Raw genomic sequence first — 19,171 nt, 5'->3', positions numbered from 1 at the left:
AAAATTAGGAACCAAGGATAATTTTCTCTAATTATTTAGAATTTTATTTTGCCACGCGAAATGTTCGCATTTATGTATTTAGAATTTTAGTTTTCGACGCTGCCTGCCATAAATCGTTTGGTTCCCTTTGCTCTTTCGTATCTTGAGAGGAAATGTGAGCATAATTAATTAACGAAACAGGCTGGATAAGATATTTCTACTACACACACGTTGCCCGGATACATATTTTCTCTGTTTAATTTCCAGGTGTACAAAGGCCTCGACATCATCACCGCGAAAGTAACGAAAGCAGAACAGTCGATGGTGCCACATCACATGCTGAATATCGTAGATCCTCTGATCCCAAATTTCACGGTGGTCAAATTCCGGGATATGGTTATACCCATTGTAAATTTTTCCTCTTTTTATCCTTCGTTACGTTTGTCGCGACTAATACACCGTAGAACGTAAATTACACAGCTAATCGTGAAAAATTCGAGCCTAATCAACGTCGAACCGTGTATCGAACGTTTCGAAAAATCCATTTCGCGTGTAACATTGGTATATCGATACACAATATCAGTGGAAAATCGAGTAAATGTCGGGCGAAATATCGAGCGAGACACACGGGCAACTTTCGAAACGCGCGTCTCGTTGCTCGAAAACCAGAAACGAGAATGGAAAAAATTGAATAAAAATGCGGCCCGAGTGGAATGCAATATTGGGCTCGCATACCATCGTCGTCGTCGTGCGTATAATAATAACTAAATTGTCGAGAACCGGCGATCGTTGGAAATCTCTCGATGGCATGCTTTTGAATTTTCACTTCTCTCGCGGGGGATAATTCTCGACACGCTTGGATATACACGGTGGAATTGGTTCTCTCTTGGCTCGTCTGGGATATTCATTCGTTCTCCCTGTGCTCTCCTTCCCTTTCTTGCTTCACACTCGCGAGATGATCGCTCGTTTTGCAAAAGAGGAACGCTTCGTAAAAAAGTGACTTTTCGAACGAAGCAGGACGATATACCGCGCGGAGGACCATGATAATTGATAATTTAGTCACGGCCTCTGTGGTAACGCTCTTCTACTCTACGTGTATGTGCACCAGCTTCAGCCTCCCTCGAAAGCTCCTGTCTTCTTCTCTGACCGATCTAGATCGACGATCTCCTGGCGAGGAAGAAGCTACCGATCATCGTCGGCGGCACCAACTATTATATAGAGTCTGTTCTGTGGCGCGTTCTCATGGCGAAGGACGAGCAGGTGGAAAGTAGAGAGGGAGAGGATGATGTCGAAGACGTGTCGCGTTTGAAAAAAATGAAGATCGAATTGGATCGATTCAGCTCGATAAGCAACGATCAGTTGTTCAACGAGTTGATGGAAGTCGACCCGGAAATGGCCAACAAACTTCATCCTAACAACAGGAGGAAGATCATTCGGTGAGTTACTGCTTAACTGTTTGATAGTAATTTATTGGTGAAAATGCAATAGCTGAAATTGTCGGGTTACTGTATATTGAATTTTCTTTTAATAATAGTGGAAAAATTCGTAATACAATTGTATATTATTATCTGACGTGACGAATAATCGAGATATTTGCGTAATTTTTTAATGTACGCAAGTTTGAACTTGGGAAGACTGTAGTGAAAATATAAATTTAGCAATTGAAGAAGGTTGTGAAAATGTTGGAACACCAGGGTGATGCGCAAAATTCAGAATTGGTGATTCTTGAACCAAGAAGAAGCAGTTGATGATAAAATTTTAAGAAAAATTATTGAGAAATATGAAATTTGTTAAATAAATTATTCGGAAATGAAGACACTGTAGAAGCAGCATTCGAAGAATATTTTAATTCAGAGACTAATGATTTTGGAATAATAAAATTAGTCAATTGCTGTGAAAAGAAATGATTTCGATTTAAATACATTAATTTTCGAAGGAACACAATGTATCTAAAGCGTTCTGTGCGCCAACCTAATAGACTTGATTCAGGAAAACGAGATAAAATAATTTTTTAATTTGTCGCTTTTATCGCGTTGAAATTCCACAGCAAGTGGCACTAGGATTAGAATTGTAGAAATAGTGTTACATAGTATCGTGTCATTTATCTGTTAATAGCGATATCTGGATAAGTGCAGATAAAAATGAGTGCAATGAAAACTTAAAACGCGTTCCATATGGCACAACAATAAAGAACGATAGTGAACAAAAATTTGATACGGCACTTGGTCGTAATCAGTAATTCAATGAAATTAAAAAAAGAAAAGAAAACAGTAGAAATGATAAAATTGTACTAACATTTTTTTAAGTTTCTCCATTCTTAGTATCCACTGTAGTTCCATTCTCTTTTCGTTACGCAATTAACATTCCAACGTTGTTACGTGGATCAAAATATTTAACAAATATTTAGTTGTTCCATTTTAGTCATATACTTGTCGAAAAATCGACTAAATTTTCATTGAAACAACCTGTTTTCAATATCAATTAGAGATAGAAATTTGCTGAATTTTTTTTTTTTTTTTTTTTTTTTTTTATTAGACATTTAAAATGAGAAAATAGCATTAGTTTAAATCAATTCTTTTTTGTCAATTAGAATTCCAATTTTTTTTAACCATAACCTAACGGTATAATATTAGCTGTGATACGTACGTCCTTGAATATCTCTTCACGCCAAATCAAACTGATTCAATTTGAAATCTCCGTCATCTTCAAATCTCACAGCACTCTTCAAAGAATTCGAAAAGGATAACACGTCTGTTAGATCTCTTGGAATTTTACGAAACGTGTCCTCGTTCGCAGAAAACCCTTCGTTCGGGCGATATTAATTTTTTCTCACGTTGAAAGCGGTCTTCGTCGGTCTCCATACATGTCAAAGGAGGATGTTAAAAGGCCAATTTTGGCATACGGCCGGAACAAAAATCTTTTTACAGCATGATTCTACGCATCCTAAGGAACGAAAAATGTAATTGTCATTTTTCCCGGAAATGATGGGAAAGTTATGAAAAATGCAGTTCAAGGTAAGAGTATGATCATACCTATAACTTAATATTAAAAAAAAAAACCCCGAGAAACTCATATTAAGTATTATTTACAAAGATTGTTGTACATTAGCGTTTAATAAAAACCAAAAATAATTAATGACAAATTAATCGAAACAAGGAATTTTCCGATGACACGATGCCTATATTCCAAGCAATCAGAAACCAATAGTTATTTATTCTCGAAGTGATAAAAGTCATAATAAACTATCGTAAATATAATAAAATAATCATCATGACAGGGATATAATGAAAAAGTAAGACTCTAACAGAATTTGCATTTCTTAACCGTGTATCCGGTGATTTCATTTCTCCACTAATTTTTACTCGCACGAGAGTTCTGTAAAAATACGAAACTTCTTCGTGTCTGCAAAGCAACTGTTTATTCGAGTCGTATCGAGTTGAGCGATGCTCTCGGACAGTCACTTTCAGACGCAGTGTCCACTCGAGAGCAACTCGCGATAGTTTTACTCTGAAAAGGACAGTGTAACGGTTTGAATTTAAAAAGGGCGCGTCTTTTTACCGTGATCGGCGTGCGTCCGCCGAGCGGCGTTGGGAGCGGCGACCGCGCATGCGTCGAGCGAAAAGAAGTATGGCGTATTGTTTTGTATTAAGACCACGTGCGTCGCGTTTGTTCTCGGTTTTGCCAATAAAAGTAATATAAAATCAGAAAATTCTTTTTCCGCTAACTCTTTTCTGTGCGCGAACAGACAGCTAGCTTTATGATTGACTCCATGTACGTAACGCGACCCAGGCTCGCGTTTCTTATGTTTGGCTCGCAAGAAATATCACGAGTTCTAAGAAGTTAAGGCCTAGAATTTTTCCCAGAACAGTTGCGAGCGTACAGCGATCAGAAATCGGACAGGACAACTCGTCCTCAGTCGGTGTTTATGAGGCTGTCGAACGAGTGCCTTGACGAACGACGAACGTCGCTTGTACTGCGCGATTATAGTCTTGTAGGGAATACAGTGCTCGCTCGAACAACGCGTTTTCGATTATACGCGGATTTCCAATCAATTTACGTACTTAGCATATTCGTTCGTGTGAATTAAGTGCCGCTGCATACAAGAAGCTAGTGCACCGAATTCAAGTACACAACGGACAGCTCAGCTTGGGACACAGCTACACAGCTACAGTTTCACGGTATGTGCATGCGTACATACGTACACAATCGAATGATTGACTTAATTGAAAATAGAGGAGAGCCTATGTGTAGCTAATTAGATCAATTGCTGCAACAATTTCGTTTTATCGTATCCTAAGTTTATTTTTCTTGCAATAAGATGTGTTATAGCTATGAAACAACAACAAATTAGGTTTTTTACTGTTGTCTCCCCGAGACATATACATATTCTATCCTTTTCTGGAAAAACACTGTCTCTTAGTAAACAACTAAGTCTTTACACACGACCTACTTCGTTTGTTATTATTCTAACGAAAATATACGGCAGTTGACACGCAGTGCAGATGATCAGACTTGAGTTTTCCGTAAAATCGGGGGATGGTTCCCAACTACGCGGACAGTCGACGTTTTTAAACCTACGCGTAGTTCGACCGAACACATATAGACTGATATGTAAGATGATACTTTTTCCTCTGGCTTTCATAGTTGATACACAGTCAAGAAATGCAAATTCTGTTGGAGTCTTACTTTTTTATTGTATCCCTGTCATGTTTATTATTAAAATGACAATGAAATTTTTCGTTCCTTAGGATGCGTAGAATCATGCTGTAAAAAAATTTTTCGTTCCAGCCGTATGCCAAGATTGACCTTTTTTTAACATTCTCCTTTGACGGCTAATGGGACGTTTTAATTTCGCCGATTGGATTCGAAGCTCAATTCGACCGTGATAAGCGTTTAATATTCATAGAAGGACTCCAAGTAGCTGGTAAATAATTTCACGAAATATTCATTCGCTAATTCCGGTTAATTATCCAGTAAAATTGATTTTCTGCGCACTTAATTATCACACCGAGCGCTGTTCGAAGTTTCACGAACTCGAGGGATCGTTATTGTTGAAAAATTTTGCTGTCGTTTGTCGTTCGCCGAGAGTTACAATTATTCGATTGGTCTCACGTGTTTTGTGTCGTGTACGAAGCTCGTTCGCGTTATCTCGCCAGATTGAAGCGAGATCTTCTTTACACTGGTTCTTTCGGCAAACAGGCAAAAAATTCTGACCTAGTCTCAATTTTCGATCAACTTGCTCTCGTTCGTACCAGAATGAACTGGTTGGTATATCGGCCTTGATAAAGATAAACAAGGTCCGTGAACAGGCTAATTTCATGTACTATTGTCCCACCAATTGAATAACCGATCGGTGTGCCGACACTGTGGCAGTTTACGCTTGTGTGCAGTCGCTTCAGTTAACCCTGAAACTACGAAATCAGTAGTGAATTAAATGTGCTTCTCAGCGTGTTTCCTAGTGTCATTCATACTTTGTGCAACCTACGAATTTATGCGAAAAATAGCTATTTTTAGCAAATTTAACACGTTCGTCGCCCAGCGTGAATCGGTCGAGTTTCTCGCGGGGGCCCAAATCCGATAGTCGGAGCGCAAGAACGTAAACAGAGCGATTAGCTGGAATTTGCGTTCTATGTTACCAGAAGGAGAGACAAATTCTCGAACGCCAGGAAGCGAGAAAAAATGTAAAAAAGACGACAACATATTGTCGAAAATCACCAGAAATGTGTTCGAACTGTTTTAACGAATACCATGCTTATTTTAAATATAAATTAATGTATAGTACAATACAGTGCGTATATTTTTAATTACTTGTAAAATCCTATTTAACTTGAAGAAGAACATCACCCAGATATGGGTGACGTGGCGACGAACGTGTTAACTTAGCTATGGAACTGTATACAAATTTTCTATAAAATTTTCAAGTTTGGGAATGAAAAAGTTGGCAGTCTAAAAAACAAAATCCACCTATGAAAAGAACTCTCCAAATCATTCCACTTTTATTTGACAGATTTTTCAGTATCACCAACAGTTTCTTAGATATTCAAAAATTCAATACTGATTTAATTGATACACCCAGTAGATCCTGATATACTTCCATTTTTCCACTCGCTGTCAGTGATGAATTCGGAAGTCAATGTAAAACAGACTTTCTCGCGTAACAATAAAGAAGCAGTTGGAAGAAACGAAGAAAGTACCGATGTGTCATTGTCAGATAACCTAATTGTTACGATAAACCGTATCAGCGGGATCACCGTTCGGTTTCTACAATTTCGTATCTTTATCTCGTCCACGTGTGGCATCGATCGGTCGGATAAATCGAAATCCGGCGAAACGGTCGAATCGTAAATAAAAGCGAACGGGTTACGGGATTCGCTTGTTGAATCGTCGCGGATCCGAATGCACTTGCGATTCGATAACGATCCGCTCGTGATAACGATCGCCGGTGTACAAGGAGAGGCTCTCCTCGGTCGCGCGTAAATAAAACCCGGGGGAATTTGGATGGAAAGCAGGGAATTTCACGTTGGCTGTTTTTCGCGGTCGACGATACCGTAAGTCAGGCCTGGAACACGCGTTCTGCCGCGACGAATCCCGTGATAAATTACGGTAATTATCTTTCCTTAGCCGCGGAGAGATGCAAATTACCTTTGGAAGTCGCGGCCGGACCGGGTAATTGCGTGAAACCTTTGCTCGCGAATTACTTGCCAAGGTTGAGGCGCTTCGAGAGAAGAACACAACCGGCTTCGTTCGATTTTCGACGCCTGCCTCGTTTGCTTGTGTTCCGCCTGTCGATAAATCGGCACGCGTAACGAGCAGAACGAAACGTTGAAAAGAACTCGGTTTGCAAATTTGCCGATCGGTTTGCTACTTTGCAAACACAGCTTAATCATTTCCCCCGATACGTCTGGTTTACTTCGCGCGGTCTACTCTCGTTTGCAAGAGTATTGTCGAAAGTGTGGTCTGATATGGGGGAAAGTATGATCGATAAATTGATAGAGAGTATGCCGTAAAGTGTGCAGGAGGCTACCAAACTTCGTATTGAGTCTGCACTTTCTGTCATGTCAAATGTTATTTTTTTCTTAAATTAATTTTGTCTACATACTTTCGAGTATTTACAATATTTACGAGTTCAGTAAATAAAATAACTCTTGTAAAACAGAAAATTTCTATTGAAAAATTTCACATAGTGCTTATTACAGTGCACATTATTTAGTTTTCTGCACAAACGTGTAAAAACGCATTTAGGCGGGCCCTAATTAATCGCTAGTCTACGTATTACGCCTTAAAGCGGGTCTGGCGCTTAATGTGTTAATAGAAATAATGTAATGTTTTTTAGTGCATAATTTGCCAGAAAACATATTTTCTTACACACTGTTAGTATTTGTCCATTATTTGCCCCGTGAAACTTCAATTTCCTAATTTGCAAGCGAGAAACCACATTTTTGGGACTTGTCGACATACTTTCCGCGGCGAGTATGCGTTTGTTTCGAAGAGTTTGGTATCTCTGATTTTCTACGTTGTTCTTTTTCCGTGTAACAGAATTTTGTTCAAGTTTCTTGCATTTGCTTACGATTCTCTTCGATATCCATTATTTCTATGCATTTAATACGGGGAAAAATTTGTTCGAAGATGTTAGCAGAATTTGCCAATTTTTATCTTGTGCTTTCTTGGGTAAATAAAAAACACGAGAGCAAGTATGTTTTATATTGTGTATATTTCGTCGAACGTTATACAATCTTCTGTCTTATTTTTCGCGTTACTTAATTCCGCGGTATTTTTAAATTTACCGATATCTCTTTCTTATCGAGAAATGTTTATCGAGAAATATTTGAAGAAATTTTAGGAGTACCCTGTCAAAAGACGGGGATTACCGTGTTTTATTGCAATTTGCTATTAAATTTCCGTTATTTACCGAAAGAAACTACAAATTATTGTTACATATTGACTTTGCGCGCAATCCCAATAAAGACAATGTTCCTCGCGTTTAAAAATATTGTCTTAGGAATCTTGTAAATTACACGTCGCCCTTTAGACGAAATTAGCAATGGACAACTTTCGAAAGCACGTTAACCACTGTGCAAAAAGAAATATATTGCAAGCCTAGTAGCCACGAGTAGCATACATTAGTATGCTACGCTATCGAACTCGTTAATTTGAAATGCACTCTGTTATTTAGATTTATCGAATTTTTATTATCGCGTTATCGCATCGTAGTATTCTCATTTAGGAATAAATCTTTTCACTTCGTATAGGTGTCAAAATTTTCTCGTACCACCGTAGCCATGGAATTGCGAATTTTCGCATTTCGTGTCTATTTCTTTCAATCGCGTTACGTTGGAAAAAAAAAACTGCTATAAATAATTAATATTTTTCAAAGAAATTTTATTTAATACGTGAAACATCTGTTGTGGCATTTCTGAAGAGAAATGGAACCATTTCGAGTGTTTTATAAATTTATTTTAAGACAGATGAAAATTAGTGAAAATCTCAATGACACAAATCTGCGTCATCTGTATCAAAGTAAAAATCCCGAAAGAAGCAACAATGCGGCATTCGACGCCAATGTGATAAGTGATCTATTTTACATGGCTCACCATATCCCTCTACCGTCGAGACACCGTTTTCGAGTGTACGAAACTCCCGAACTTCCAGTTCGTCTACACATAAATGTAGAACATTTCTGACAACTTTTCTTACCGATTTACCTTCATTACACATTTCCCTAATGGGCATTATAGGATAGAGCGGTTGGTTGTATTAATTTCATTTTAATGTAACAATGCCGAGTTCTAAATCGATTGGAAGAAAACGAGAAAGATAGAATCTCCGAGACTCCGCAGTATCAATTTCTCTCATTCCTCTACAATTTTTCAAAATATTTTGCCATTGAAACCGTTCGAACCAGCGAAACCGCAGCCTCGCAGAAATTAGTATCTCGATTCCCTTGGAAAACCGCCGGTATCGCAAATCAGATCGTCGATCGTGACAGCAAATCTCACGCGACTTGAGCATAGTACACCGCGTCTCATGTGATAACGAAAAGAGGAAACGTTTTTCTCCCGGTTTTACGCGGTTTCACTGCAACGGCTATTCCTGTGTGCTTCACAGAGGCGACATTAGTCACCTTTCTCTCTCGGTAAAATTGCGTGATTAATTATGGTAATTGCATTTCCTACGGCCTTCTGTGCCGGTTGAAAATTTCTTTTCACAGCTATGTTTAAATTTGTAATAATAACGATAATAACAATCTGTCTCGCCCCCTCTCGTCTCGTCTCGCGAATATGTTTCAATTAAGCGTGTTTACAAGCGAATAGAACGCGCGCGCGACCGTCGGTTTCGCGGTCGGAGCGAAATTCTGCCGCAGACGGATCGCTTGCACGCATTATGCAAAGGGGCTCTGTCTCCCGTAAAATTGACTTTCGAATTCGGCTGGCTCGACCGTTGCGGTTTTTCATACCGTTCGCACGTTGAATAACAACCGCCAGAGAACAGAAAGAGAGAGAATGTGTATCGAGAAAATTTTGGGGATCGTTCTTCTCGTTTTACGTCTCGACTTGCGTACCTGTCGATTACGAGAGGCGTGTAATTGATCGTAACGTGTAACTGCTTCGTTATATTTGTGAATCAGGCGGCGGAAGGGATATAATGATTTCACTACACATGTATAATATTAATATCAACGCTATTTGGACCGTTTATTTTGAAAGTGGTGTAAGTCCATTTTCTCTTGTTTCAAGAAAATTAAAGGTTAACATATCTGTTAATTAAAAAATTAAGGCAAATTATATGAAGTCTGGCAATGTTTCTACTGTTTTATCAATATGTAATTTGGTTATATAAAGTTCTTTTAGGCGTATTTTACTAAAATGATGTATACTTACGGGCTGCAAATGGACTTACACCACTTTCAAAATTAGACAATTGTAAAAATCGTTTAATTTCAATTTTGAAAAATCAAATATCACTTAAAATATACTTCATATTAATCCAATTTTGTTTACAAATAATGACACGATATAAAATAGAAGTAGTATTTTAAATTTTAGACGCTAATTACATTGTTAAAATTACAAGATATTGATATTATTTACTTATGCTCTGCATGTGGCAGTGTTTCGAAATATGCATGATGCACCGGAGGTATATAAGGTAATAACTGCTTGATGTCTTTATATTTTTCATAAGTAATAGGCCTGGCATCTTGGTACAATGGCGCCAGGGCGATTTTTTCAAATTTTAGCGGTCTTCCAGGACGTGTAGGTAATAAATTTATAGTTTTAAATTCTTTGTCCTTCATCGATGTTTTATATAAAATAGTGTATGGTGCACCTTTGAGAAACCTCATCCAACATATTTGCAACCAATTTACCTGTTCTCCATTAGTGTTTTTTCTTATCTGTTTTTTAATTGCATTTTGAAGATTTTTTATTGAAACGAAATTCTCTCGTTTCATTTCATGTAAAATGAATTTATCATGTTATGTCATAATAATCCTGTGGTAAAACAAATGTAAAATAACAGGCTACTGATCGGCAACTATCTGCTAAGCCACCCACCTCTGTTAATTGGACTTACACCACTTTCATAATCGATGATTATGCAATTTCATTTACCGACCAATTTTAAATTGTACAAAACGTGGAAATTTTTTAAGAAATTAAACACGAACTAGTTATACATAAAAAATTTACATTAAATTAAGCATGAATTACGTGATATCTCATTTTTTTCAAAAATGGACTTACACCACTTTCAAAATAAACGGTCCATTTATTGAAGAAGAATGTGTACAGTGGGTGATCAAATTGTTAGAGTCGCAATACGAGAAATGTGTTTTTTGTTTTTGCGTAGAAATGAAATCACAATACCTAGGTCTTCACACTGGATAATTTTTAATTAACTAAAGATGCACAAAATTTATGTAGTTATAAAAAACACAGTTGAGAAGTAGCAATAAAGTCAGTATTTAATTATTCTTTCGATACATTTTAAGTAATTTACTGTGCGTAGTAAAACGCTGCGACAAAAATTCAAATGTTTAAGATCTATGAACCGAGGAAACTAATATGTGGTTCTCAAGCGACGATTTGCAGTGCTGATACAAAGTAACGTCCATACGACAGATAATATTGCCCAAAGTGTCACCAAGAGTATATTTTCAATTTGTGAACTTCAACCCTTCGCAAAAAAAAAATAATAAGAATTCAGTGTAACTAGGTTTTCATCTGAAAATTAATCGTCGTAATGTGAAATCGTGAATTTCTGACAGGTGTCTCTAATAACTTGATCTCCCACTGTGTATATCGTAATACGCATTGTCTCTCTGGACACATTCTTTGTTACGCGAAGAACACAAACCCTGAACTCTACTAGAGAGGGAAGATCGATATTCCACGGAGAAAAATCTCTAGGACCACGATCACCCTCTAGTCTGTTCCTGCGTCAGTTAAAATAACCTCGCAATATTTTCTTTTAAGTTCACTTAGACTACTTCATTTTACAGCAAAATTGCTATCGAGAAAAGTAGGGTAAAAAGAAAAATTTTTCTGTTTTAAGATTCCATGGTTATTTTCAATCATTTTGTCTAGCAACGACAAGAAAGAATCCTTGACAAAGTATAAAACGAAAAAAGTTGCAGAATTCGATTATTTTATAGTTCCAATGCGTATCTCGTGTGCGAGAGAGGGAAAGATGTGGAAAGTCGGAGCAATTCCACCTGCTGTCCTCTCATTCGCTATCTTCCGTGATATTACGAGCGTGCAGAAGCGTACTCGCGCGGTGGCCAGCTGTCAACCGGTGGTAATTCCTTTCTCAGGGTGAATTTGTAGGCTCGTAAAGATCGCATCTTCGAACTAAAAATATCCCTCCTGTTCACGTGAAACGATCCTCGCAGAGAGGTCTCTTTAAATTGATTAAACTGTTTAATTCGACGCCGACCAATAATGAGGACGAACAGCCCTGGCGTTATTAGGCGCCCGGTAAACGGTGACCTACATACACACGGACCGCGGCTACTTTAATTAACAGTGAATTATTATCGTTAAACGTCATGCGTTCCTGTATACGTCATTTAGATCTTATGCAAATTGCGCGTGCCAGCTCTTTTCCTTTTCAATACGAACACGACACGTTGTGTCTCACGTTTCTTCTTCTTGTTTTTTTTTAATTGGGATTAATAGTTTGTTCATTCATTAACATCAGGTGCGCTCTATTGCAAAATTTACATCGCGTGTAGATATTGTCTCGACAGAATTACACCGTGTAGACGTAGCTTTAGTCTACTGCAAATTTCTGAGAACCAAAAAAAAAAAAGAAAAAAGAAAAAAGAAATGGTTCATGTACGACGTTAAGGATGAAACAGATTGAGATCAAGCATGACCCATTTTCACCCGAAAGCAACAAAATCGAAGCAAATCAAGATGCTGTACGTTCGAGTATCTCGTACGCTACATGATGAATAGTTCGTTTGAACGTGCCGCTTTCTCCTACGAAGATAGTTCCGTCAGATTATTCAAATTAAAGGTAGGAAGGAAGAAGAAGGAGAGGAACATGGGCGAACTCCTAGCGCACAGTGGTCGAACCGACGTTCTCGATTTTTATCGCGACACGAGAGCACCTCGTCCGCACGAAATGATCGACAATGGCCAATTAGGACGGGGCAGGTACATTTCTGGACAACTGCTACGCTTTCACAATATGGCCACCGGCGGCAGCTGCCGCTGCTAAAACTTTTCTGCGAGCAAAAGGGACCACAGAAATGTTCCGTTTTCTTTCGTGAAAAGACGTGGATCTTTCTATAGAGAGTTTTGAGCTAGGTCGAAACGGCGAGGGCCAGGTGTCGAGTTTTCCTTTCCTTTGTATCGGGCTTCTGTGGGATCCAGAAATATATTACGCTCTCCTAGATCCTCTGTGATCTAGAATTGTTTGTTTAATTGCCGTTTTTCGGGGGGGGGATTGTCAGTGATGCATCAGGTGTGCCGGGCACAAGAAAAGTTGGGATTCATTGTTGGAGGTATGCAAAAGGTCTCGTTGAAAGTTTCCTCGATAGAAAGTCTGCTTTCCTGTCCTTTGTCACGGACCTTTGGATTTTAGTTAGATCTTCTTGCGACTTCGTTCAATTTACAGGTTTATTTCTGTATCGCGTTATTATTTCGATACAATTTTAGGCAAAATTAATTAATCGATGCTTCGTTTGCAATATTAGCTTTACGTTAGCACTGATTTATTTTTCATGTCAACAGAAAGTTGCTATTCTCAACGGAAACTGTATAAAAACGAAGGAACAATGGTTAAAAAAATTAAAATTAATTATTAGATACTTTAAATTATTTTAATGCAATCTTGATAGATTTAATAAAAATAGACGACTGAAAGTGTCATTTTGGTAAAAAGTTGATACCATATTTACGAAAGTGTCGGCAAAGTTGATTTTAGAATAAACAGAACGCGCCAGGTAATATTCTCCGTATTTATTTATTTTAGCGGGAATTTCGAAGAAGGGACCGCAACGGGGTTAAAAGCCATTTCCAGGGCGAGCTTGGTCAAAAGTAGACGAGACAAAGGGGCTGAAAAATTCATTAGAACTGGCCATCAGGTGCTTCAAAACGTAAAGAGGCGAGAGATAGCGCAGGGGCGCGTTCTTTTTCAGAACGTTTACACAGTATCAAAAAGATTCACCCTTCAGCGTTAGATCTTTTCTCTTTGCGCGAGCAAGTTTTCCACTTTTGTAACAAGCTTAAGCACCAGCGTTCTACCGTACTGTTGTTGTTTCTGCATGAAACGGGCCTTTGCAACAAATTTTATGAACACACCGAGAGAGCCTTTACCGCGGTCAGATTAGTGTTATTATTAACGCAACACCGCGTATCTTTCTCTTGCAGCCGATCATTATTTAATGCAAACGTTCCGATAGGTTGCAACCCCATTAACTTCTTATTTAATCATACGTTATCTTTCGGCACATTATTTTTTACGAACTGCAGCACAGGGGAGCAAAACGAAAGAGAAGGAGGAACGTTTGCGGGGCTCTTTTTTTTTTCGGTGAAAGCTGATACTTTTCTGAAGTTGCCAACCCGTTAGGGTGCTTACCACGTAACGAGGAGCAATATTGGCAACTTTGTTCAATTCGCGGACGGCATGCTTGGAAACGTATCATTAATGCACGAAGAAAATGCGAAGGGTAATTTTCTGCGCCGAATTGTTTCCATCTGGTATCGATACATTACTGTTACGGATTTCTTACTTTTGTCCATTTTCTGGGTCACGATAAATTTCATTCAGAAACAACACTGAATTTCAGATATTTGCATTGTAAATACTCGCATGTGTGTTATGGAAAATATTTTTTATTGCTATTAAACCCTCGTATTCAGTGCTAGTATTATTTTTAACGGTAGTACGGTCCTCGGGTCTTTTTTGACCCATTGCCTTTTTATTTTTTTAACTAAGTTCTGCTGTCGTCAAACTTGTGCTTCTTTAAAATTACATTAAAGAAACATAAAGTTATGCAATATAATTATTTTATGCGGTGAAGACCACGTAAGGTCTTTGGGTCTTTTTTGACCCAAGGTCTTAAGAGTACAGTCGAACGGAAGAACTCATTAGGGTTAAGCCGCATAATCAGTACGTGATGGAATAATGTTCGAAGTTACACAATGTGAAAAATAAATGGAAGTAGAAAATATATTTTGCGACATTAGAATACTATCAAGGTTCAACAATTTTATCGCACTAAGAAGTGACGTTTTTGAAATATTTTGACAACTTTTTTAATATCATACTTCTTTCGTATTTAGGCTAGCTGTTCGGTGTTTAAAGTGTCGCATTATCGATATCAGAAAATGTGACGGTCATTTAAATCGGAATCGCTGGTGGACAATGTTATCTTCTCTATTTTATCAATTTAGTCGCGTACTCTCGCGCTATCAATGAAAATATACCGTCGAATGTTCAGTCGGACACGGTTTAACTTGTATTACCTGAGGATGGAAGGAACAGACACGTATCGTGTCGTTCTCGTCGTACCAAATATCATGTCTGGTGCAAAGCATCGGAAACAATGGGAAAACGTGCTTGGAGTTCTTCCTTCTCGGTCGAAGCAAAGCGTACACAGTTTTCGTTAAAAACATTGTACAACTTTTATTCTGCAGTATGATTACTTGTCTGTATTTACTTCTATTTCGTTTTACATGTATATTGTTGCTACGTATTGTTGTTCTTTTATTTGCAAGCCTTGAGATTCATTTCTGAGTGATCTTTCCGAGTAAAAAATTCAAACTCGTCAAATATGTATGAAGTTTTTTAAAGAAACAAAGAAATTTAATACTGGTTGTGCAATTGTCATTCATGTTTCTCGAGCATTTCTATTTTCTTTAATTTTTATTTAAGTTAATACACAATGTTTAATTTACTTGTATTAAATTTGATACTTAATATTTAACTTTGTTTTATTCAAGACAGTACACAGTTTTAAAATCTTAAACAATTAAATTCAGCATTAAAAGCTACAAGGAATATTGCGACAGAGTTCTGTAGAAATATTAGAATGATTTTTTTCATCGATATCATTTGGTATTCTCGTATTTTTCGTTACATAAAGGAAGAACCAAGTATCTTCATACGATAGTCGAGCGGTTTCCGAGGCGTTGTTACGGTAGAAACAGTAAGTCTGTCGATTGTCTAACAATTTATTCCGTGCCGCTGTTCAGCGTTCACGTACACGTGTATGAATGATCGTACGTGAGCCACGTGGAGCGACAGGGCCGTGTCACGACTTCCTGGCGCTTGAGGAGTGCCTCCTTCCGGAAACGAGGCGTTTCATTAATTTTACCCGAAATGTGTGCGCCTTCTTCGGTGTAAAGTACAGGATGCCTGGTTCCTCAAGGCTGTTTGTTATTTGTAATAGACGTATGTACTTGCTTGAAATATGCCTCACGATTGTTCCAAGTTGATTATTTAAGAGCGACACGAAGCTTATGAGAAATAGCAGAGATCACTGTTCACGATAGGTCGAAAATGCAAGAATTCGAGGCGGGAAAATTAGAAATATACTGTCTTTTGGAGAAAGAAAAGTGTAACTTTCTCGAAAATTCGTTTTATCGAAGTAAAGTGCAATTTTTATCATTTGAATTAGTGTATCTCTTTTTGGTTGCTTTCTGTTGTGTCGAATAAATATTCGTGGCACTCTTTCTGGCTCAAAATGTTAACTTTGGCGATCAAATTTTTCAATTTTTTTCTCTTTGAAATATATTTGCCTGCAGTAAGTAATTCAGAAGATTTGCGATCGTTGCTTAACAATGCTTATTAAACTAAATACGTTAAGGCTTTCGAAATCCTGATAATTTGCTGCTAATATGAAAACAAAATTACAACACTTAACGTTAATTTTTCAACTCAGTGTAACTTAATTAACAAAAGAAGTAGTTAAAGCTAAGAAACGAAAAATTAAATTTTCAATTGCGTGAAAACAATCGGTCAAATTTTTCCTTAAAGAATTCCTGAAATGTCTGACACAAGATCTCTTCTCACTTTGGAAAAATAGTGGTTCTGACATCTCCTCGGAGTAATTGGTCCAATTTCTTTCAAACTGTCCTCAGAATTCGCCCAAAAATCGTCGGAACGAAGGAAAAATTTATCAATTCTATCTGGAAGCTTGTTTATTAAACCGAGATACGTCAAAGTGCTTCCAGCTTTCCCGCGCGAATCAGGGCGATTATCGAGATTTGTCTCGTGAAAGTCTGATGCAGTTGGTAAGAAGCGTTTCGTTGTTTCTGCACCGGCCGTTTCCGAATCCTCGAGGTCGTTCTTGTTTTCTCCGCGGACCAGGAAATAGTTTCACGGCTAGAAGTTTACGGCCTTGAATCGGCCGAAGAAGGATCGGCTGAAAGGGAAGCAGAATGAATTTCCTCGAGCCGTCGTCTATAAATCAGACTTTCGTTAGCAGGTGGTCCTCTCTTGGTCTGCTCGACGACGATGCCTCTGAAACGACCTCTCCGGACTTTCGTCATTTCTGTGACACAATTCACGATCTTGGCATAAAGGGCTAATTGTTACGGTACTCCATTTCATTCCACTTAGAGGACCCTAGGGATGAGCTCTAGCCTCCTGTTAATATTGCCCTGGAGAAGATTGACTCGTTCACTTGGAACACGATCAAAGGGGACCTCTATCTTTTTAAAAATTTTTTTAAATTCTTCTGGTGGTGAGTCAATCAGTTTGTTTAAGGAATGTATCAGCTCCAATTTGTCGTACGAAAGAAAGCTGAGTATTATTAGTCTTCAATTTAGTACAACGATGTGTCTTTGGGTTCGATGATTATGTTAATTCGATTTTTTTTCGTGTCTTCGTTGGTGGTTCACGGTAAATAATCATTTTAATATCGGATTGCAAAAGTTCGTGCCCGAATTTCAGGTGTGGCGAGAACATTATCGACTTCGGCACAGATGTTTCTTTTAGCGTAATGTTACATTCCTATCGAAAGATACACCGCTTGTGCTTTATTTTCAAATAATTACTCGTTTCATTCCATTTCAGTTTCAAATGATGTCTGCTTTCGCACACACCGATTGCGTTTTATTTTCATATCGGGCACGAACTTTTGCAATCGTCCAGTATTATTTTATTGCAGAAAATTCACTGCTTTTTTAAATTCTGTTGGTACAAGGTACGCATTCTGTCTACAAAGTTCAGGGTTACTTCGATATCTCGCAAACAAGTAGTAATTTGAAAAAATTAAAAGAATATTAAGGAAAAATGTTTGAAAAGTACTTCGAAAATTATTCAGAGCGGACAAAATACGTGACTCACTTTGCATACGTATCTGCAAAATTTTGTTCAATTTCGTCTAATTATAATTTCCATAAGTTACATCACGTGCGCTGTAAATCAGGTGTAATTTAACGATTGCACAAAGTTCTGCAGTAATTTTCAGAAAAGTGGCATTCACATAGAAATTCTACCATTTTATTGCACGATACTCAATATCTCTGTTCGATATTTCGATGAAATATCGAATCTTGGAGCATATTTATCCCACGTACGTGAAATGGAACGAGAGATCCTCGTCTCTCTCGACACTTTCTCCGAGGGGCCTGGTGGTTCTTTCGAAGCATCATTGTGAGCAGAGGCGATGCGAGATCAAACCGAGTTCTTACGAAATTCAAGGACCACAGAGGATCTCGAGTCTCTTTTGTATATCGTCGCGAGGATCGCACGAGCATCGACCTGCTTTAGATACGAGAACGAATGAGCAACCGAGGCCGAGCAATACTAATTTCACTAAATCAGCACTCGAGATAAGTTACCCAGTCAGTGTAATGATTTATGGCCGCTCCTAAACAAATTATGTAGATCGCGGTATTTGATTATCACCGAGCAGATAGTACACACAGGCTACTACCGGTACTCGACCAGCGTAACTGTACAGTGGTACCGATTGTGAAGTCAGTTGATAAAGTCTTTTGCTCCACGACACCTTAAAATTAGTCGAAATTACGTATCTCTCCCCCCTCTCTCGCTCCCCTTGGATTCGATTTTCTCGATTGGTTGTCGAGGCTTTTGTAGATATTCGAGGGTTTCTTGTTTTCTTGCGTAAATTGTAATATGGATGTTGCACTCAATTTGAAAAGATTTTTATTGATAATTATTTAATTCCTTGCTGTGTAACAATATGTCAAACTCGTGCCACGGATTTTAGTCGAGATCTGATAAAGACAGTTGTATCAGTAACAGAAATGAATTTTAAATGCAATTTTTGATTTAATTTATAAAATTGATGATTGTTAAATTTAATTAGTTTTTATTGTTTAATAGAGTACTGAAACAGTAAATAGCTGAAGCTTAGGTATACGTCAAAGGGTTAAGTAATGTGGGTAATTATTGTTGCGAGTATTGTTTTACTATCGATACAATAATTGGACTGAACTTTGAAGAATCTGTAGATGTGGAATGAATTTTCATCTTTTTTTTTTTTTGTTTCGAGAGGATTAGGGAAATATGAATATTTTTGGTGGTGAAAGAATTATGTCTCCTGAAAGAGTCCAAATTATCGTGTTTCTGAAATGTTATCACAACATTGTTCAGTACACTTCAAGTTAGGTTTGCTCTGTTTCTCTACTAGAGTACTCATATCTCGTTCACTCTTCTTTGATTGGAACGTGCAGATATCTACATACGTACTTTCGTATCGAAAATCAAT

General features: G+C 37.9%; 1 protein-coding gene across 1 annotated transcript in view; it reads left to right on the top strand.

Annotated features, from left to right (window-relative positions):
* Positions 1-246: 246 nt before the first annotated feature.
* Positions 247-19,171, top strand: part of LOC108575093 (tRNA dimethylallyltransferase, mitochondrial) — a gene marked incomplete at its 5' end in the record, with an annotated part of 125,318 nt that continues 106,393 nt past the window's right edge. The window contains 2 exons of the mRNA XM_017937807.1: positions 247-387; positions 1,135-1,415. Of these exons, the coding sequence (XP_017793296.1) occupies positions 247-387; positions 1,135-1,415 (422 nt within the window). The remainder of the gene's footprint in view (positions 388-1,134; positions 1,416-19,171) is intronic.

The sequence above is a fragment of the Habropoda laboriosa genome, unplaced genomic scaffold (genome assembly GCF_001263275.1).
Source record: "Habropoda laboriosa isolate 0110345459 unplaced genomic scaffold, ASM126327v1 scaffold258, whole genome shotgun sequence".
NCBI lineage: Eukaryota > Metazoa > Arthropoda > Insecta > Hymenoptera > Apidae > Habropoda > Habropoda laboriosa.
Note: the sequence above shows the minus strand (reverse complement) of the source record. Positions and strands in the feature narration are given on the sequence as shown.